Source organism: Oryzias latipes, chromosome 3 (assembly GCF_002234675.1).
Source record: "Oryzias latipes chromosome 3, ASM223467v1".
Taxonomy (NCBI): domain Eukaryota; kingdom Metazoa; phylum Chordata; class Actinopteri; order Beloniformes; family Adrianichthyidae; genus Oryzias; species Oryzias latipes.
The window spans coordinates 25,090,417-25,113,479 of record NC_019861.2 but is presented as its reverse complement, the minus strand read 5'-3'; the positions used below and the strand labels follow the sequence as shown (position 1 = coordinate 25,113,479).

The 23,063-nt window shown below is 37.3% G+C and overlaps 1 protein-coding gene across 1 annotated transcript in view; it reads left to right on the top strand.

The window, feature by feature from the left end:
- Positions 1-23,063, top strand: part of ush2a (usherin) — a 190,485-nt gene that overhangs the window by 93,633 nt on the left and 73,789 nt on the right. The window contains exons 45-53 of the mRNA XM_023953554.1: positions 1,259-1,416; positions 2,269-2,416; positions 4,555-4,710; positions 9,784-9,931; positions 12,284-12,426; positions 21,000-21,526; positions 21,731-21,900; positions 21,979-22,145; positions 22,268-22,356. Of these exons, the coding sequence (XP_023809322.1) occupies positions 1,259-1,416; positions 2,269-2,416; positions 4,555-4,710; positions 9,784-9,931; positions 12,284-12,426; positions 21,000-21,526; positions 21,731-21,900; positions 21,979-22,145; positions 22,268-22,356 (1,706 nt within the window). The remainder of the gene's footprint in view (positions 1-1,258; positions 1,417-2,268; positions 2,417-4,554; positions 4,711-9,783; positions 9,932-12,283; positions 12,427-20,999; positions 21,527-21,730; positions 21,901-21,978; positions 22,146-22,267; positions 22,357-23,063) is intronic.

Here is a 23,063-nt window from a genome sequence, read left to right as displayed (position 1 = left end):
TCATGCATTTAATTTGTCATATTTCATAAAATGAAAATCAAGTGTTTTATGGTTAATTTGCATGAATGCATTTTGCTCTGTCTTCTGTGCGTGGGTTCCCCTCCAATAATTGACAAAGCTTCTCTCATCTGATGATATAAATGTATAATAGAGGACACTTAATCATGATAACCACATTATCTCATTTAATTCTTGAAAATGGAGAACAGCTTTTTTTTCTTTCTTTTTTTCTCCACTGTCTTTTCTTTTTTCTTGTTAAATAAACGAAAGGCAACAGTAACGATGATGATGGTGATGGGTTCCAGAGGAGTGAGACCGTGTGTTATTTTCCATCTGTCTCCCCCCTTCTCCCCAATTCTGCAGGGATTTGTGGGGATAATCCTCTCGGGGATTAGGTCGGGGCAACACGCAGACAAAGATGGGAAATAAGCCTGTTATGCATTCGCTGCTTCATTTCCCAACCTGTCTTTATTACAGCCAATACTGATATGGGCTGATTCTCACACACAAACACATACATGTGTCTGCACACAGTCTCACATGCAAGTGATTGGCCACATTAAGAGCCTCAGCGATAACTTGCATTTGTGAGGTTTTTGTGTCTTCACTTCTCTGATAGTATGTCTGCATTGAGCAGTAATAAAACCCACACATGATTAAAGCAGAATAGACTCTTAGTTCTTAGCACTGATCTTTTGAGCCCCCTGTATGCATTTTTATTATAGAAAAGCACATTTGGCACAGTGCTTTTTTATTTTTTTTTTCAATAAATCTAACATCGTGTAATTATTATGCAGCTGTGTGTGTGTGCACATGTTCGGCTTTCCATCTAACCACGTGTGTGCGTAAAATGTGTGTATATAGCTTTGTGTACGTGGACATGTCTATGTAAGCACACGTATGTGCGGCCTCATTTGTGTTGATGTGTTAAATCCTGTCACACTGTCCTTCATTGTTGTAATGCCTATGGTTACAATTGTCTTTTCCATGCTGTTTCCATCTGTAGGACACACTAACTGGCAGGTTTGAAGCCTCAAAGTCAGTTTTCATTTGCATTGTGATACAGAGACCCATAATGCATTGCAGCATGCCAAAAAAAATGAAAGAAAGATGACCAGTTTGCTAAAAATTACACAATGTCCTTTAAAAATTGCACTAGTAGTAACAGAGTGCACTTTGGAAGCTGGTCTGCTAAAGTGTCCATACTTTATTTTACTGTTAAATGTTGTGCATAACATGGTCTTTTTTTTCTTGACAGGTGTCATCACTAGTTATGGCCTCTGGCTAGATGGAGTCCTAAAAGTTAATTCTAGTTCCTCTGAGAGGTTCTTCGTGGTGGAGGAACTCTCTCCATGGAGTCGGCACATACTCAGACTGCAGGCCTGCACAGCTCAGGGCTGTGGCAAGGGGCCTATGGTCAGTCAATCACTTGTTAACCCTCAAATGTGCAGACAAACCTTGGAAAAAACATATTGTCATAGTTTGCTTTTTATTTAATTTCTGGTGGCAATGAAAAGTTCAGATCTACAATAAAAAAAACAAGTCATTTTATCTGTTTTCTATCAAAAAATAATAACCTGAACCAGTAAGTTGTTATACAGGAAGCACATCTTTGTTGAATGGACAAAAGCATGCACCCTCATGTGGCTGCAGGTCTCGGCCAGCAGAAGTGTGTCATTTAGCCACCATAAAGGTGATCGATTCTCTCAGTTCAATAATGGGGATAGTCGTGGCGATGGTGACATTTGGTAGGAAATGCCACAACGTGCTCAGTGACATCTACCGTGACAGGCCATATTTTGGGCATATTTTCAATACGGACCTCATCTTTAGTCAAACACTGGAAACAGCTGACACAACATAAAAGAAGGAGAGGGGGATGAAAAGAGGTGTTCAATGGAGAAGGATGACAAGAAAGGTGAAGAAAAGAATTATGGACAAATAGTTTGGATTGAGAAATCGGTCAGAGAAAACCATTTACATGGAAGGGTTGCACCGGAAGGGAAGTTATAGAGAAGACAGATGTAGAAAGGGAAGAAAGGAGGAACATGAATTCAGAGAAATAAAGCTGTCTGGATCTGGAGATTTTTGAGACAAATTTTTTAAGTTGTCTGAAACAATTTCTTTATTTGTATAAGCATCCTTTGTCATTATTTCTAAAGTACAGTTTTTGCTCTGATAAAAAAAAATCAAGAATTTATTTTCTCATGATACATTTTTCTTGAAAAACAAAGTTTTCTTGCTTCTTTTTAACACTTTTCTAATAAGGTGGAAATGCGGACTTTAGAGTCAGCTCCAGAAGGCCCTCTTCTGCTGGAACTGACCAATCAGAGTTCCAGATCCCTCCAAGCCCGCTGGACAGCCCCTACAAGAGCAAATGGAAATCTGAACTACACACTGTACTACAAAAGCAAAGGTGAGACACAAGGTGGTGTTTTCTATACGACTGGTCTCCAACCTTTTTCAGGCTGCGGATCAGTTTAATGTCAGACAATATTTTCATGGACCAGTCCAAACGTATTTGGAGGGAAACTCCTGGTTTTGTCTGTAAACAACGGCTTCATTTTTCGTTGAAATCAAAGGCTCTTATGTGGTTTCCTTCCATTTTACTGTTTGGCTTTCATTAGCTTTGAAGCGTTAAGCTAGATCACGTGATCCTGTGGTTTTCCAAAATAAAACTTCCGTCAGTATCAGAAAATAAACAAAGTGGTAATAAATCAAAGTTGGTGTTACAGTTTTTTTCTTTCTGCAGCCCAGTATCAAGTAGCCAACGGACAGATACCGGGCCGCAGTCTGGGGTTTGGGGACCACTGTTCTATACTCTGGCTTTTCACAAAGTGCAGTTAACATTTTTACAGACATTATAGAACACAACAGACTTTGTCCCCATATTTTATTCTTGCCTTTAAATTAAGCTCCTTATAATGCAACCACCTGAAAAGTTAGCAGCATACTTCCTCATCCTGATTTTTTTATTCTATATCATTTTCTACAAAAATGAAAAATGAAGTATATAGTATCTTTAGTTTACAAAGTGTTTTTTTTCCATTTCAGTGTTTCTTGTAAAACCAGATTGAGTCTTTAGAAACAAGGCAAATACCTCTGCCTTGTTTCATGTGATATCTCCTGGGGTATTGCGCATCCTTCCATATAGACATCTTCAAAAACATAAGCCAGTATTTATGGTTTCATGAGAGTACAGTTAATATAAAACTGACAATTTCTTGATAGCAGTGGAATTTGCCATGCAATATATAGAGATGAATTCATTTGTACATAGGCATGAATCCACACTCAATCATGTGGCCAAGCAACAGTCAACTTTTACAGAAAGTCAGTCATGAACCAAGAAAGTGAGAGGAAAAGTAATCAGACCAGAGTGACGGTGAAAAGACAAGCTTTTTTGATATTGCCTGAGACTTTAGAGTGGAGATGATGAGCGTGGAGCAAAACAATGGATCGAACAAAGCCAAAGAACAAAGACAACTAGCAATGTGACTATAGAATATAGGAAAAGGGAGATGAGAAGCCCATATTTCCATAAATGTATTCGAGGGTATTGCATGTAATACAGTGGAAGCTATGACAATAACAAAATGGGTCCAAATAACAAAAATGCAAGAGGAAACTATGAAATGAAAAGAAAAGCGGAAGAAGGAATACACAAATACATGTTTTGACTTATTTATTTTCACTTTACTTTTGCATATTTACCTAGTCTATTTCTCAGTCACATCCACCATCACACATACACTTTGATCCCAGGCTCACAGAGGAACTGACAGGTAAAAATGAGTTGATGGGAGGATAAGAAAGTATGGAACAAAGAGAGAACCAAGGTTTCCCTTTACTTTTCCTAAAACCCAGTGTTCCTTTGATGCCTTCATCAGTTCTCAGAACCAATTTGTTGTGGTGGATGTGAGTGTCCATCAAGATTTACTGGATGGACTTACATAGAGTTATTTTCTGATCTCCTTTCCTTTGACTATGCTTGTATAACCTTTTGTATGGAGGTTCACTCGTTGCAACCCCACAAAAAGCGCATTGGGCCTTCTAAGAAGGTAGTCAAGTGCTATTTAAGCATACGCCATTTACCATTTAATCGTTCTTGCTTAAGTTTATTTTGGTCTGCTTTTTATTTTTTTTCACAAGTACACAAATATTCAATGTTTGTATGACTTTCTCATCAAGTTAGTCAGTAATCGAAACAGATAAACTTTTATACGTATAGCTCTTTCCATATGGAGGCTGGATCTCAGTGTGCTTGACAAAATCCAATCAAACAAGGAAATTTCATTTAAAAAATTTAAAACTGCAGTTTTCTTTGTATTGTTTTGTTTTCTGTCAAACATGCCATACAGATCAGAAAAGCTAAATTTCTTCAGTGTTTGCTGTTGCTGGACAGTAAAATGAACCACCTTGACCCGCCATGTTTGATGTAAACAGCTTTTACAACAAATAAGAGCCACATATTATGATAAAAACTAGGAAATGCCACATTTCTTAGTTGTGGTTAGGAATATGTGACTGTTTCAGTATATATTTGTCTTTCAGATGGTGAAAGTATGACGGATGGAGGTTCAGCAGCAGGAATCTGGATGTCTGTGACTGACCTGCAGCCTTACACAAACTACAGCTTCTACGTCAGAGGGTGTAACACTCAGGGTTGTGTTGAGAGCCTGCCGCTGACTTTTATCACACTCCCAGCAGGTACATACACCCTTGGGGCAAAAGCAATGGCTGAAGGTGAAGTACAGTTTAACTCTGAAGGGTTTACATCAAATTTCAGTTTTTGCCATGAAGCCTGGATACATTGAGTGAACGTTTGATGTTGTTCTGAACCTTCTTCAGGAGTATTACAGTTCCATTTTTAGGATTCTGAAGATCTTCTGCTCAGTGTTTTTCATGTCAAGTTCTGTGTTTGACTTAAAAAAAAAAAAAAGTTAAATTTGAATTTGTTGCCAATCGTAAATACACTGACCAAAAATATAAACGCAACACTTTTGTTGTTGCTCCCATTTTTTATGGTATGAACTCAAAGATGTGAAACATTTTCCACATACACAAAATAACCAGTTCTCTGAAATATTGTTCACAAATCTGTCTAAATCTGTGATAGTGAGCACTTCTCCTTTGCCAAGACAATCCATCCCACCTCCCAGGTGTGGCATATCAAGATGCTGATTAGACAGCATGATTATTGCACAGGTGTGCCTTAGACTGGCCACAAGAATAGGCCACTCTGAAATCTTCATTTTGTTTTATTCAGGGGGTCAGGGGACTCAGACAACCAGACAGTATCTGGTGTGACCACCATTTGCCTCATGAAGTGGGACACATCTCCTTCGCATACAGTTTATCATGTTGTCTATTGTGGCCTGTGGAATGTTGGTCCACTCTTCTTCAATGGCTGTGCGAAGTTGCTGGATATTGGCAGGAACTGGAACACGCTGTTGTATACGCCAATCCAGAGCATCCCAAACATGCTCAATGGGTGACATCTCCGGTGAGTATGCTGGCCATGCAAGAACTGGGATGTTTTCAGCTTCCAAGAATTGTGTACAGATCTTTGCAACATGGGGCCGTGCATTATCGTGCTGCAACATGAGGTGATGTTGTTGGATGTACGGCACAACAATGGGCCCCAGGATCTCGTCACGATATCTCTGTGCATTCAAAATGCCATCAATGAAATGCACCTGTGTTCTTCGCCCATAACATATGCCTGCCCATACCATAACCCCACCACCACCATGGGCTACTCGATCCACAACATTGACATCAGAAAACCACTCACCCACACGACGCCACACACGCTGTCTGCCATCTGCCCTGAACAGTGTAAACCGGGATTCATCCGTGAAGAGAACACCTCTCCAACATGCCAGACGCCATTGCATGTGAAAATTTGCCCACTCAAGTCGGTTACGATGACGAACTGGAGCAAGGTCGAGACCTCGATGAGGACGACGAGCATGCGTATGAGCTTCCCTGAGACGGTTTCTGACAGTTTGTGCAGAAATTCTGTGGTTATGCAAACCCATTGTTTCAGCAGCTGTCCGAGTGGCTGGTCTCAGGCGATCTTGGAGGTGGACATGCTGGATGTGGAGGTCTTGGGCTGGTGTGGTTACACGTGGTCTGCGGTTGTGAGGCCGGTTGGATGTGCTGCCAAATTCTCTGAGACGGCTTATGGTGGAGAAATGGACATTCAATTCCCTAGCAACAGCTCTGGTGGACATTCCTGCTATCAGCATGCCAATTGCACGCTCCCTCAAAACTTGCGACATCTGTGGCATTGTGCTGTGTGATACAACTGAATATTTCAGAGTGGCCTTTTCTTGTGGCCAGTCTAAGGCACACCTGTGCAATAATCATGCTGTCTACTCATAATCTTGATATGCCACACCTGGGAGGTGGGATGGATTGTCTTGGCAAAGGAGAAGTGCTCACTATCACAGATTTAGACAGATTTGTGAACAATATTTCAGAGAACTGGTTATTTTGTGTATGTGGAAAATGTTTCACATCTTTGAGTTCATACCATAAAAAATGGGAGCAATAACAAAAGTGTTGCATTTATATTTTTGGTCAGTGTATCATCCTGGTTCCTTTGGACTACCATTAATTTGGATTTGTTTTTACTAAATCTCAATACATTTCTTGATTAGTTTATAGCAATACAATGAACTTCAAATAAATAAAGTTTTTCCATTAGTAAAGACAGTACTTTTAAACAATTTGCATTCAGGAAGCGCTTTCATATATCAATGATAAGTCTTCAAAAGAGTTGCATTTTTTAATAGCACAATTCCTTATCTAAATGTTGGATTTTTTTAATATTTTTAAAAAGTCAGTATGGTCTGTAATTTGCCAAACACCTTTAATGATAAATGTATGTTAATGGAGATACTATGTATTTTTTTTCAATCAGAGATATCATAGGAAAAGAGTGTTGCTAAAGAACATGTTGGGTAATTGAAGGAAATTTTATCTTTAAAACTCAGATTACATCAGGTTTCAACATAGATTTATTACAGTTTTCTCTTTTATTCTGAAACCTGCGCATTGATTGACTGATGCAAATATGTGGTCATAAAATCAAATGCAAGTAGAATTATAGGTGACTCTTTAACTGAGTGACAACACAACTACCTTAAATAGAAAAACCTTCACTGTCTTTGGAGTCCTGCTTAAAGTAACTGCAGAAAACCCACAGACTTTAATATGGATGAATCTACTTATTATTTTTAAATGCAGACCATAACAACATAATTTTCTAAAGGATTTTCCTAAATTGTGTATTTACAACAATGTATAGATGAACACATCAATCTGGTGTACATAACGTGTGTGTGTGATGGTTAAAGCAGAATGCTTTGGTTTATTGATCATTTGGTCCTTATGTTAGAGAAAATGTTCAAAATATACTCCTCTCCACATGCATATCTCAGTCTAAGAGCAACAAAACACAGACTTGGGGAAAGTTCTGCTGTTCAAGTTCAAAACAAAGGCATAAGAAAGTATAAATTTTAAATACCAGACGTTTCCTCTCTTTCCATCTCTCTTTCTACCTCTGTGCCTCTGGCATCTCTTTAGACTTCTTTAAGGCAAACTGTCTTGATGCGTCCTTGTTCTAGGAAAGAACAGAGAGAAGATAGTGGAGCAAGAGACAGAGGAGCAGAGGAGGAGGAGAGCAGAGAGAGAGAAGTGAACATAAAAGTGCATAGTTTAAAACGATTAGTGACACCTCTGATATTGTACCTGCTAACACAGCATGAGAGAGACACAGGCTCACCAACAGTGTGTGTCTTTGCAATTTATGTATTTTGTGTGTGCACACCTGTCTCTGTGTGCGAGTGTGTAGGAAAGGCTGATAGACTGGAAGGATTACAATTTGTTAATTCACAATTGATTTTTTTTTGGATGAGGCGCACACAGTAGCAAGGCTAAACGGCTTTTATTCACTTAAACATCCACTCCAATGAAAATCATGTTTTTGCTGTTTTTTTTTTGTTTGTTTTTTTGTTTTTTACATGCTTTTGTACCATTTTCTAACAATGGAGGACGTATAAAATTATAATAAGATTAAACTGCATCTCTGAGTATTTTTTTATTCAGATCAGAATGAATTGAGAGCAGATGAAAAAATGCCACTTGAAAAAGCTTTCAGTTGTGACATCCAAACTGAAATGGGTGGGGCAAAGTTTTCCTGCCCCTCTCCAATTCTGATGCATCCACTTGCAGACAAGTAGATCCATTAACGTCCTCGTTTTCCTCGTCCTAACTGGCATCTGGCTCAAAACTTTACGGCTGGATAGCTCCGATATTGCTCGCCATTTTTGTTGCACCACTAATGTTAGCTCAGTGTTGTGAGGGGCTGTAAGCTTGGGGGAGAGAGAGTGTAAACAAAGGGATGATGGGATATCAGCATCTGCGCCAACAGTCCTACCCACAACTCAAACAAGGACAAACTTTGTCCTGAAAAACTAACCCTAACCCACCAACGTACCACAGGTTTTTTTTTGTTTGCCTAGAATCAGTATATTCATGATTCAAAGATCACTAAGTACATTTTTAGAATAGATCAAAAGACGATTGGAGTAAATTAAATTAAAACTTTCTTAATAGATAGAATTGACAGTAGGATGGAAAAATAAATGTGATTTACATGTCAAATTAAAAAAGGTCACACTACAATCTTAATCTTTTGATCTATTTTAGAAAGCGTTCCCAGTGGTCTTTTATTCAGGATTTATGCAGTCATTCATTCATCTTCTTGACCGTTTTTCCCTTTCGGGGTCACGGGGTTGCTGGAGCCTATCCCAGCCACTTGGGCGTAGGCAAGGGATGCCCTGGACTGGTCGCCAGTCTGTCGCAGGGTTTTATTTATGCAGGGGGATTTATGCAGTTTTTAGCCAAAATCAAAAAACCTGTGTTGTTTTCTAGGGCATAGTTTCTGCAGAGTGGCCAGATTTCATTAGAAATTTGCCTCTTAGTTGTGGATGGGACTGGACGGCGCAGAGTAAGAACATCCTCTTCCCATGATCCATCTCCCATACTCCTTCCCGCTCGCTTACACCCCTTCAGCCGTACAGTTCTGAGCCGGATGCCAGCTTGAACATGAAAAACAAAGACCTACATGGATTTAGTGCATCAGAATGGAGCAGAGACGGGAGCGTGTCACAAATACAATATTTTTCAAACAGCATTTTTGCGTCTACTCCTACTTCATAATGATTTGAATAAAATAATACTCAAACGCAATTTTAGGATTAATTTTCTTTATATGGGTCCTTTATCATTAGAGAAATTCCACATTAACATGTTAAAGACACCAAAAACACAATTTTCATCAGAGTGGGTCTTTAAGAGTTTAAACTCCGTATTATACCTAGATTATTTAAAAGGCTCTTTGGTGAATTTGAAATGTATATGCTATCTTGATGCCATTGCAGTATCAAACATGTCTTCAAATCAACGTTTGTTTCTGATTTCTGTTTTTGTGTTATCTGTAAGATTCTTCAGTAATCAGGCATTTGTGTTGAAAGGAGAGCGTTGTTTGATTATAGGGTCACTTAAAACATCGGGCGGCTTGCTCTTATGTTATGCGGTTAACATTAGGTTTGTTTTATTGTTAGGTGGTTGTTTCTTTGTGGTTGATTTCTTTCACCTTTAATTTTTTTCCTGGCACAAAGATTGTTCTGTTTTTTTTTGTCATTTTTTTTACCCTTCTTCTAAATCATCTGTCTTCTTACCCTCTCGTCACCACAAATGTCTTATTAGCGCCAGATGGGCTGTCACCTCCAGCTGTGGTTAATTCAACTAGTACCAGCCTGAATGTTTCCTGGTCCGCGCCCGCCAATTCCAACGCTCCAGGTCCACTTTACTACAGTTTGCAGATGAGAACATCCCCACACAGGTCGGCAATAAGGTAAGACGACGCTTAGAGGTGCAATATACTAAAGAATAGTTGAAGTATACACATGCTTCTTGTGGTTCAGCATTTTCTGTACATTTAAGAAACCGGGATTGGTGTGGAATGGCTCATAAAAACGAGTATACCGCATAATAAACAAAAGTCGTTAAAATGTCTTAAAAATCTATAAAATATACCCCAATGGCACACTAAACACTCAAACTCATCCCAAATACAGTTTTCTTTAAAATTTGAATATACACCTTCACAAATACACATGCAAGCAAGCAGGTGCATTTTGCAGCACACCTGCATATGTTACATCATTATGACAGAACATCTCAAAAACATCGACAGGATCTTAGAGACAGGGTGAAAAGTCAAGAAGACAAAAAAAAATCAAAGATGGAATGTTGGGTATAGGGGTGGTGTAGAAAAATTACTATAGAATAAAAGAAAGAGGGTGTGCATCTAATATGTATTCATTACATGCTTCCTGACAACAAATTGCAATTTAATCCAAGAAGAGGAGGCTCTCATTCTGTGGTAATAAATAAATGACTAGCTACATGTATTATATATCAGACAGCCATGCCCTCCTCCTTTTGTGCTTTGGAAATCTCATTGTTCTGTGATTTATTCATTCGTTCATCCTCTCTATCCATCTGATGCTAAATGGTCAACGGTCTCTTATTTATGGCGATATTCTTTCATTTTGTACTACTTTTTTCAGGTACGATTTTGCAAAACTGTTGCAAGTTTTTTATGTGATGGCAGTTTTTTATCATAACATTAAATGAAATGTATTTTGGTTTGTATGTTTTAGCTTGTGCTATGTGATGTAAACATAATATTTTTGTTTATTACACTTAGAATAGAATCTCACTTGTTTTCCTTTTTTTGGTTGTTTTTTTTCACTTTTTCATACCTTACATACTGGCATTGCGGGACTGCCCTTCCTCAAATCAAAAAAATTGGCACATAAAGTGTTTTTAAAATATTAGAAAGACGCAAAAAAAAGCGATACCAAGAACTTTTAGTCTATACTAGGTTCTGTGTTAAACAGTATAATTTTTAATTACTTATCCTACTATGAAATTTTACCACTGTAACTGAATTAATAGTAATAAATAAATAGATAATAGTACTTGTTTTTTTACCTTGACAACAAGCTGCACTTCAAATGCAGCACCAGTGCTCTAAAGGTTCAACTCTTATTTTCGTGAAGTTGTAAAAGTTTTTTTTTTTTTTTTTGTGGCTACTCGTTGGGAAACCATCTTTAAATTCTAAAAGACTCAAAGAAACAGAACCATCTGTTTGAAAAAGAGCCAGATTTAATAGGAGGGAGTCTTTCGGGCCCAGATCTTATTGTTGAAAGAGGAACTTTGCTCACACTAGTCAACAGAAACCCCCTAAACCACGTTAACTTTTTGCAAAGAGGACCAGATTTAGTGAGGTGAAAATGTGTTGGGGCCAACCATTCTATGAACCCGTATATTAAAATTAAATCCAAGTGAACTGTTTAAAAAAATGTTACTGCAATGGGATCCTTTTCCTTTCTTAACATAAAACACAAATATATCTGAATACATTTATACTTAGAATTTCTGATTTGACGACCACCGATAAAATAAAGAAAAAATCTGTCTGGAAACTAACTTTGTCAACTTTAAATCCAGGTTTATATAAAGATTATTCCAAATGTCATGCTTACTGTCAACTTCTAAATGTAAATCAAATAAACAGGAAAATAACACAAATAGTTACCAGATTTACAAACCACTGTGTTTTTGATCACAGAAACAAAGAAATCTGTTCTTCTCGTTTTTCCCTTTACGGCTCACAAGGTCGAGTAGCCACAGGTTGTTTTACAACGGCTTACAACTTAATTTAGCTAATCACAATCAATTTTATGACAGGAGCCTGTGGGCCGGTGGGAATTTGAACGCAGGCCGCATTTTGCTGGACTTTGGACATGCCTGCACCTAAACTATTACAAAAGCTGAGACTTCAAAGAAATGCTTCCATTATTCTAATGCCTATCCACTCTATCATTTTTTAAAAATGTTTTTATAACACACTTCATTCTGAGAAGACCATTGAGACAACTTTATTGTGATATTGGGTTATGTAAATATAATTGAATTATATTGAACTGAATAACATAACTAGGTATTTTCATTAAATTTGAAAAAAAGAGCATTCTACTTGGTACATTTGATGGCTATTATTTAAGTCAAAAATATATACTAACAGTATATATTATATAATATAACAGTATACTAACCTATTTATGTATTCTTTAAAGAAGATATTGGAGTTACGAATTTACTTTAATTAATTAAGTAATTTTCTGTCTTCTTCTAGGCTTGTGGACAATGCCACAGACACATTTTCCTACTATGTCACTGGTTTATCACCATACACAAAATACCAGTTCAGGGTGGTGGTTTCTCACATTCACGGGAAAACAGCCGGCGCTTGGGAAACCTTCAGCACAGCAGAGGACAGTAAGTGCTCTTCTAAACCAATTCACACTCATCTACCACATAATATGCAATGCAAATAGTTTGTAAACTCAAGGAATTAAAATGGATCATTTTTCCTTTGGTGATTATTATAGGACATTTGTAGGTTAGGCTTCTGCTGCTGTTCTGCAGAATACCTGCTGGCATAGATTTGTAGCAATAAGTGTGCCAGTAAAAAAAAAACAACAAAAAAATGAGTGTAAGAAACGTGGTATAAACAGGGCAAACTGTACGCAGGCCTGGGTGAAACACTAGGACGGGTTAAATTTGCATACTGTAAGGTTTGTGTCTGTGTGTGAGTGACCTACCCTGTGTCATTGTGGGCTAATTGCTGTAATAGAATCATATTAGCCACTGGAGCAGCCTCCTCAGTGCAAAGTTATAAATTAATTAGAGCCACACCATTATCACATATATTATCGTTAAACTGCTGAGATTTGCATACATTGAAATGTGCATGTAGACACACAGCAGAATACGTCAAATATATGTTTGTGTGAACACATGTATGTACACATTCATGTGAGGGAAAGTGCCTTAGCACATCTGCAAATGCAGATGTTAAAGATGCATAAATAGCACACATAAATGTTTAGTATATTTTTATAAAACTTTTATTAGCTTTTCTTTTTCAGTCGGTCTATTGTGTTTGTTTATATTAAGGGCTTATATCACTGTGGCCATTAAATGTACAACAGTGTGCAGACAGAACAGTTGTCACACCCATGTGCAACAATACCGCCCATCCTTACAACCAACAATATACATGCGGCACCAGATCTCAATCAACCAATTTTCAGATATTAACAACCAGGCTAAAATGATAAATTGTTTTCTTGATTTAAAACTATTTGAAACTCTTTTTTTATTTTAACAATATGTATTTAAATTCGCTTTCAAATGCCTGAAAAGTTTTACCTTGTACAGTTTGATTGTCACCATTACTGTCAACTCCGAGTGAAAAGACCCTTGTCCCTGCTTGGACTATCTGTATGGAGTTTGCAAGTTCACTGTGTGCCTGCATGGATTGTTTTCCGGTACTCTGACTTCCTCCTACAATCCAAAAAGAAAAGGTTTACAGGCTGATTGGTGACTTTAAACTGTTCCTTAGGAGTCAATGTGTGCCTGGGTTTGTCCTTGCAACACACTGGCAACCTCTTCAAGGCCTCGTCCTCACCCTAAAGTAGCTGGGATAGGCCCTGGCAACCCCTTTTGAAGAAAGAAAGAGTGTTTTACATCACAGAGGAAAGCAAATCAATCATAGTCGCAGTTGGAAATGTTAAATATTTGCAGTCCTAAAGCTTATTGTCAATATAATTGCCTATTGATGCAACATCAAACCACTTCGGCTCCAAAATTACCTTAATTAAGCATCTACACAAAGCAAAAACATAAATATTCTTTTTATAGCTGGAAAAATTTAGGCATCAAGGGGTTAATATTATTTCCCTCACAAAAAAGACAACTTTTCACATTTCATTTAGCTATATTTAAATAGAAATATTTACTTTTAGGGGATGTTATAGATTCAATTTTTGAGAGGTTGTTTGTTTTGCTTCTATATTCCTCGGTTTTCAATGTATTTTCCAAATACTTTTGCTTTTGACAAGAATATAGGTAACACCTGATTTTAAAGATGTTTGTTTGAAAAAATGATGGAAAAAAGATGTACATATGGGAGCAGAATGAAATAAGGGCTAATGAGAGAACAGAGAAATGGAAAAAAAACTACACTTTCTCCTCATCTTTTTATCATTCCATTAAAGTTTTATACCCATCTTTTTAATGTAATTTAGTCTCTATGAATTCCAGCCTCTGTAGAACAGACAGACGGCTCCTGTGAACATAAACTCAGCCATGTTAGACAGCTCCCTCTCTTCTGTCGTCTCCCATGTTCACACTATCTATGTGATCTAAGAGTGTGTCTGTGTGTGCATGTGTGTCTGAATATGTACATTCTGCCAGAGAAGTGCCATAAGGAGTATGAAAAAAGCTCCACTTAAATAAAAGGATCTTAACCGAACAATCTTAGAAAGTTTAAGTGTTTGCTCATGAAAAAAAACAGCTGTAACCTAAAGCAAAATTAAAACCAATAAGTCTAAGGAGTAAAGGAGCTTAAGAAATGAAGTGAGAGGTGATGGCAGAACACAAAAAGTCCTGCAATTTAATTAATGAGAGGAGGCATTAATAATATATCATTCTTCTGTTTCCCCACGTATTTCCGTCACATTTACAGGGAAAGCAGTGAAGGAAAATGATTCTAACCAAACCTTTGGCTTCACATTTTAAGCAGTATTCATACAGAAATCCTGTTCACAAACTGAATTTTCTTTTTAATTTGGTTTAAAGCATTTTTAGACATTATTGAAAAATAAAAATACTTTTCAGAAAATAACAATACTTATGACAATACTCTGACAAAAACCTGGTGAGACAGTGTTATCGTGCTATTTTAAGTCGCAAAACACAAGTTAAAACATACAAAATAAATAAATAAGAAAGATTATATAAAATGCTATTTAAAGTCACAACGAAACACTTAACTGACTTCGTAGTTAAAGGTTAGGGGCACCCAAAATATTCTAAAGGCACAGTCAAGTGATAGAGGGCTTTGTATATGTGATGACTTCAGACTACACAACAACTTTTGTCAATTCTTTTTTTTTAAATGAATGTGAAATATCTTAAAAATTAAAAAGAAGAAGTATGGTCAATTTTTCTGTTTTTAAAAATACTGTTATCAGGTTTGCTCCAAAATCAGTTTTAAGAAAGCAAACTAGAATCCTACATATTAGATTCCTTTCATTAGTTTTGTAGTCTTGCTATAACAGAAAATCCAAGACAAAAACGTAAAGAACATTTTTAGTCCTTACTTACCTTTCTAGAGTCTGCTAGCTGCTGACATTACATCTGTATTGAATTCTTCTCCTGCTATGTTAATCTGAACCTTTTCAGTCCGCTAAAGCATGCTCTGCACACATCACTTAGGCAGTTGCATCTGCTCAAAAAAAAACTCTTTACTCATTTAAATTGCCTGCCATTACATATTTCCACAACTTAATTTATAAAGCCCAATATTTTCCTACTATTTTGACAGGACATTTATACATCAAAAGATTACTTACTTTGAGTTAAATAAATTATTCCATCTCATAAGAGTCTGGAAAGGATATTGAAGTGTTTGAATGATTGACATTTCAAAGGTATTATGGTGGTTGCAGTTACTTAAAGACGAATGCACATCTCTGGCAGACATGGTGTCCTGGTTACAGATCAGCCTCATGACCTTGGGCAAACCTCATCCTATTTCCTAACCACTCTTCATTGAATCCTAAAGTCAGAATGACTTAGGTCGCTTATACAAGTAAAGATATGTAATGCTATGTAAATTCTTCACCATATTACTTTTCAGGTTTTGACACCATCTTTACAACATTAAGATGATGGTAAGACTCAGCGTTGATGCTCATTATGACTCCAAGGATTCTCAACTCACCTTTAGAAAACCATGCACAAAACACGTATACTTTCCCTTAACCCAGTGCACAGCAAACAACAAATATATAGGTATCTTGTTGCTTCTATAAAATAATTAGAAAACCAAAGTAGGGCTTGGTTCATGCACAATTTTAAAATGATCCTAACATTTATAAAACTGAATTTAGCAATCCTCAAATTTGAGGTGGCCTTAACACATTTCTGCAAATGTATCTTTTCTTTTGCAATGTTTAAAATAGAAAGGAGTTCCAGTTATCTTCCAGAGATGATTTGTGAAATCAGATTTGCATAAAATATATCAATTAAATACAGGCATTTTTGTTTTACTGTATAATACATAAAAGTGTACATTAATTTATGTACTGCACAAGAAAGAATGAAACAAATGGAACTGAAATAATAAAAAAATTGTAACTTGTGACAAATAAACAAAAATACAATATATAGAACTAAAATATTCAAAGGTGCAGAAATGCTTAGTCTGTGATAAAGGTTTTTTTTTTTTCAAATCAGTAACTAATAGTTGGGTGAGGAACAGCAAATACGTTGTTTAACCAAAAGTTCCAAATTTGTGAACTTTTTTTAGAAGAATTCTTGGAATTTTACATCCTTCTTTGATAGTACATAATCAAAACTAAAGGACACCCAAAAAATTGGAATTTAAAAAAGAGTAAAGGTAACTTTAAAAACACTGTCAAAATCTCTGGAAGATTATGATAGAAAAGCTTACAAATATTCAAATCAAACAAAATAAAATATAGTATTCATTTTGTAGCTTGTTCTACTTTTTTTAGCAATAGCATTAAAAAAAGAAGTTTGCAACCAGTCTTTAAGATTGCCTACATGAATTTGCCCCATCTCTTTTATGCATCTTCATTAACAGTTGTTTATTCCTAAAATCTTTCGTTTGCCTGCTCACTCGGATATGAGGGACAGCTGAATTACACTCTTTCAGCTTTTCAGTAGTAACTTCTATTGTTAGACCCTCATTCAGATTTTTCTTTTTCTTACAATTGTCTGTGCAGTGGATTTCTGACTTGACTTTTTGGCAGTAGTGTGTGTAATTCAAGTGGCTGGGGAACAAGCCCGAAACAAATGTACCCCTTCTGTGATCTATGATTTATATGAACTATTTGTACTGATGTGACTTGTTTCTCTCTGGTTTTCACCACTCTTTTCTGTGTATTAGAGCCAAGTTTGTTGGAGGGTTAGAAGTTGCTGGTTGTCTGTTTCCTGTGCACTGATGGTATCAATATAGTCATGCTCGCTTCTGAACATAATCAAATGAAGCAGATGTAGGAAAATGGCTGACTTGATCAGGGGAGCTTGACTCCTGAAAACATTTCTCTACAAAAACAAAAAACGCTTGTTCTCAAAGTTGAGAAAGTCGTAGTTATTTTAATTTTGATGTTTCTTCCAGTTCTGCATGTACTGATGTTGGTCCAACCCATTAGGACTTCCATCTCTTGGAAGACTGTTTTGGTTTCCAGCTGGGAATAATTGTCAACAGTGTGAAAGCGAAGTTGGAAATTACCAAACAATAGTTAATTTGTTGTCCTTTAAGACCAAAGTGAATAGCAGAAACACTGTTGACATTACAATTCATATGTTTTCATTCTTTCTATGCACAATTGAATTAAAATTATTTCTTTGGTTGCACAGAGATGTAGACTTACAAACACACATTTACCATTTTCTATGTCCCTCTCCTTCTCCGATCTCTTGTCAGTCGATTGTGTTATAACTATGGAAACCAATTCTTTATAAATGTGATTTTAGCTTGGTGGCCGCTTCACTGATCTTTACAAAGAAAAAGGAATATGAGTGATTGTTATGAAAGGAATAATGCAATGAAATAGGAAAACTGAGGAAATTAACAAGATTGGAAAATCATTGTAGTGGTTGGGAAACGACATAACAAGGACCAAAAGAAAAGCAGAACAGAGGGTAAAGAAGAGAGAAATTTATGATCAGTGAAAACTGAGGAACTTGCTAGATGCGGTTTCTTGACATCTGTTCTCCCTTTTCCACAGTGCAGTAACAAAAAAGCATCAACTCCGTCTTAAATGAAAGTTTCAATTGAAAAACTTAACAGTCCTTCAAATTGCAAAATTTTATACGCACCAGTAAAACCTAAAAAACACTCAACACTTAATATAGGATGAATAAGAGAGGAGAAAAGAAAAAAAGAGGAGAGAATTGAGTTAACGCTGGGTCATTTTGGTTGCTTTATGAAGCTGATAAAGGTGACTGACTTGTGCCTTTCTTCAAAAACAATTTGCAATTTGGTATTTGTAGATTAACTTTGGTCTGCTTGGTTTCCCTTAATTCTTATATGTTGGATTCTGGGGGAGGGGGGTTACTGGACACTACATAGAAGTAATTCAGACACTCAGTAAATATTAAGTGTTTAATGAATCGTTTAGTAAATACATAGGTAGACACCTAAGCCTTTAGTGAGGTGTACAACATACACGCTTGCAGACAAAAACGGGCTCATGGCTGTTTGAGGGTTCAGTGAACCTTTGGGGGTAATTGAATCAGTGTGAGTGCTGAGTATAAAAACCTGTTAACCTAAAAGGTCAACTTCCTGCATTGTTTATGTAGTAGAAAGGCCATAGAGAAAGGAGAGGACCACAAAATGGGAACAGAGAAGAGAGAAAAAGCTGGAAGCAGTGAGGGGGAAAAAATGAAAGGGAGGAAGAAGTTGGAAGAGATTGTGTTGGCATACCCAACAGATGAACTTTTTGCTTTCATTCAACTGTTTGTGTGTAATGAGGAGCACATGTGTTAAAGGAAGGCTGCCATCTGCCAACCCACATTTTTCTCTTTTAGTTTGTGCAAAAAAAAGCATTACATTTTTCCAAAATGTTTTATTTCCTTTAAAGACCCACTCCAATGAAAACTGTGTTTTTGGCATTTTTAACATGTACTTGTAGCATGTTTCTTATAATGAAGGACATAGCTAAAAAAAAAGAATATGCTCAAAATTCCAATCCAATTCAAATTTATGAGTATTTCTTTATTTAAATGGTTGTGAATCAGAAGCAGACAAAATAATGCCTTTGGGAAAAGCTTGCAGATGTGACGTAGGATCTACAATCAGCAGGTCACAAGTTCCCTGCTCGGCTCCATTCTGATACATCAACTGGTACTTCTATGTACGTCTTCATTTCCCCGTCTGAGCAGGCATCTGTCTCAAAACTGTACAGCTTGATATCTCCACTATTGATATCTTGATATCTCCAATGTTGCTCACTATTTTTTGATGCACCAGTAATGTTTGGTTGTGAGGGGCTGTAAGCATGCAAGAGAGCATGTAAACAGTTGGATGATTGAAAATAGGGGCAGGCTTAGTCTGCACCAACAATCTATGGTACAGATTTTTTTTTCATTTTTCCTAAAAACTGCATAATCATAATTAAAAGACCACTGAAAACACTTTTACAATAGATAAAAAGATGATTGGAGTGGTTCTCTTAAGCTTTGTTTCCACTGAGTGGTCCGGTACAGTCCAGTTTAGAATGGCCCAAGGTGAGCATGTAAACTCAAAGTTGGACCTTAATGGAGCATGTGGGGTGAAGCTGACAAAAAAAAAAACAATGGAGGTCATCAGCAGCTTTTCGTAGACACAAGTCATTTAATGTTGTTTGACAGAAGACTGCTGGAAGCGAGGAGGAATACAGCCACTTTCTTCGAGCTTTCGTTTGTCGTAATGACCTTCAGCCAATCAACAGGTTTCAACAGTAGCTCCGCCCTAACTGGTCCATTCCATTTTGTACTGACCTACAACCAACTGGGGTTTGATTAATGGGTCTATTTTATTATGGAAACACTCAAAATACCAGACTGGACCGTACCGTACAGCTCAGTGTAAACAAGGTTTAACAGCTCTTGGTGATTCCTCCAAGGCGGCATCTCACTCAGAAGCAAGGCCTATCCATCAAGGGATAGCATACAAGATGTGAACACTCCAGACTCGCTGGACTTAACCAGCTGTTGTTCTTGTGCATGTATGCTGACATACACATAAACATGATTGCACGCCTTATCTCGCATACACTTATACACACATCCACTTACTGACTGCTCACCTTCCTTCACTCTCTTCATTGCACACAAACCACCATCTGGGAAAGCTGTTAGCAGTTAGCAGTAGCACTTAGCAACGCAGCACGCTCCTTCAGTCCGCTCAGTCACCTTGATCTGCCTGCCCTTCACACAGCACCATTACTGCTTCATTGTGGGTGTGGGTTTGTCAGTTGGTGTGTGTGTGTGTGTGGGGAAGAGCATGTGTCTGTGAGTGTGTCCATTACAGAGCAGTACAGTGGGATGTAAATGCCAGGGGAGGAGGGGGATGGGGCATTACCTTTAAATGAGCCACCGTGAAGTGAAAAATCCTTCTGACTGGTCTGGAGGTGTTTCTTATCCACGTTGGAACATGTGCAAGTCATGTGACTTTTTTATTTTTATATATTTATTTTTCCCATGGCTCTCTTGATGTGCATCTGTGCGTATTTCTTAACAGGATCATTTTTGCATTCTGGAACTTAGGAAACCATGCATTGAAAATTGCTTTGAACATTCAAAGTGAAGCCAAGTTGAAAAAAAGCAATGAGACTACAACCTTGATTTTTCTAGAATCCTTCCCTATGTTTTTCTGCCTTTATATATATATATAAATAGCCATTAAATTAAAAATACATTAAATTTCCAAATTGTTTTCCTTCTTTTCATTCTTGATAATAAAGACCTACTACAATGAATATTGTGTTTTTGGTGTTTTTAACAGGTTCTTGTGGCATTTTTCTGACATGTATATAAAGCTAATTAAGCTTTAATTTGGATTTCTGGGTATTCTTTATTCAAACCATAAAAAAAACAGTTTTTTTTATTTTGTCTAAAAACAGCATGATCTTAATTAAAAGACCACTGGGATTGCTTTTAAAATTGATCAAAAAATAATGTGTGGGACTTTAATAATCTATTCAGTTCCTTGAACAAATATTTCCTACTCTTTTCTTATGTCACTTCTTATTTTTGTCTGCTTTCTGCAGGTCCAGGACCATTAGATCCTCCAAATATTCTTGGACTTCAATCTAGAAGTATATTAGCCTTCTGGATTTCTCCCAAACAGCCAAATGGACATATTACAAATTATACCCTCTATCTGTTCCCCGGATCTGTTACTTCTGATTACAAACCTAATTCATTTTCCAATGCAACTAAAAGCCTACATACAAACCTCAGCCCTCTGATCAACTCAAACTCAAGTTTTCATACATTATCAGATTTTACTACCCCATCTGGCTCAGACTTCATCTCTGTGTCTCCTTTTAACACAGTCTCAAATATTGTATCAAGTTTTGGTGAAGGCCCAGCGCATGCATTCCCTCACCATTTTTCAACCATGAATCCTCGAAATGTAGAGAACAGTGACATTCAGTCAACACATTTCAACAGTTCCACCTCAAGTTTTTTTAGTTCACCATCAAGACTGACTCCTCTATCAGCAACTGTTCCCGGGAATACTACCAGTTATGCTTTTGTCGACCTTCTTCCGTACCAGACTTACATCCTTCAGGTACATTATTTGAAACCTAAAACAACGTAAAAAAAAATCTACATTTTTTTGTGATAGTATAAATGAACATAAAATTATTGTTTTTTCATGGCAAAGAACTGTTCATCCTTTAATGTATGGTGACATCTGTATGTAGACTGGTCTAAATATTGTCCTTCTCAAATTACACTTAAATGACAAGCCAAGTTTTTCTCAAACATGTAGGTGGAAGCATGCAACAGCGTGGGCTGTTCACTGTCTTCGATGTCTCAGCGGTTTCGTACTCTCCCAGCTACCCCTGAAGGGGTTCCTGCACCTGACCTTTACTCTGACACTCCCACCTCTGTCCTCTTATCATGGGGTGCACCAGAGAAAAGTAACGGACCATTGGAGCGGTGAGGGACAACTCCACTTTTTCAACTTTCTGTTTTCTGTATAAATCCACCTCATTTATTTTCTCATGGTGGTTACAGCTGGCTGATGGAGCGCAGACTTGTGGGAACCAAAAAAGTTTCCATAGTGGGCCATCTTCCAGCAGATCCTCCTCCACTCTCTTTCCTTGACTCCTCCTCAGCCCTCAGTCCCTGGACTACTTATCAGTATCGACTCGTGCTTCAGAATCAGGCTGGAAATGCTACAGGTAAAAGTGGAATCACTAAATTGGTTTAAAAACATGTTCTTTGCTCACTTTATAATCATGATAATGAAAAATAGCAAGGATAACACCTGTAATAGCTTTTTAAATGTCTGCTTACCCTACAGGGCCCTGGGTGAATGTCACTACTCGGCCATCTCGACCTGCTGGTCTCAGTCCACCAAAGGTGAAGGTTTTGGGACCAGAATCTCTTCAAGTAAGACCACCCTGTTTTTGTTTATATTCAAAAAGTTTTAAAGTCATTTTCAATATTGAAATCAATCATGGTGCTAATGAAACTGATATAATATATTTAAAAAGTAACAAACAGGTGGTCTCCAAATCACAGAACCCTTATTTAGGAACAATAAGGTGTTTACTTTACTTTCAAGAAGCTTAAGCTCCTCTTCAAAGAACATCATTGCAATTACTCCTATTTGGAACAAAACAAAAAAACTACAAGGCAATGTCAGGCTGATTTCTGTCATTTCCTTCACGTTCTTTCGATTTAATGAGAACGAAAGCCATACAGCTCAAGGTCCCCTTCAGACAAAGGAGGGGCCGTGACCCTGTCTAAGAAAGCTTCCTTCCTGTCGGCCATTTTGAAGGAGGGACCAGATTTGAATTCCACCAGCTGCTAATCTCACACCAAGGCCTATCAATGAAAGCAAGTGCTACAATATTATATGCATGCACACACAAAGAGATGCACACACATTTGCGTTTACTGTCCTGCACTTGTGCTAACTGCAGAAAAATGCTAATGCTTGTCATAATTTCAGAGCCGCCCCTGTCATCTTTGTAGCAGAATAGCTTTAGGGGTTACACATCCAAGAAGGAAAGCGCTCCTTCCCGCTTGTTGCTAATTGGACACACACTCAGGCAGCTTCCTGGTTACTGAGTGACCTTGACAATCCAGAGGAG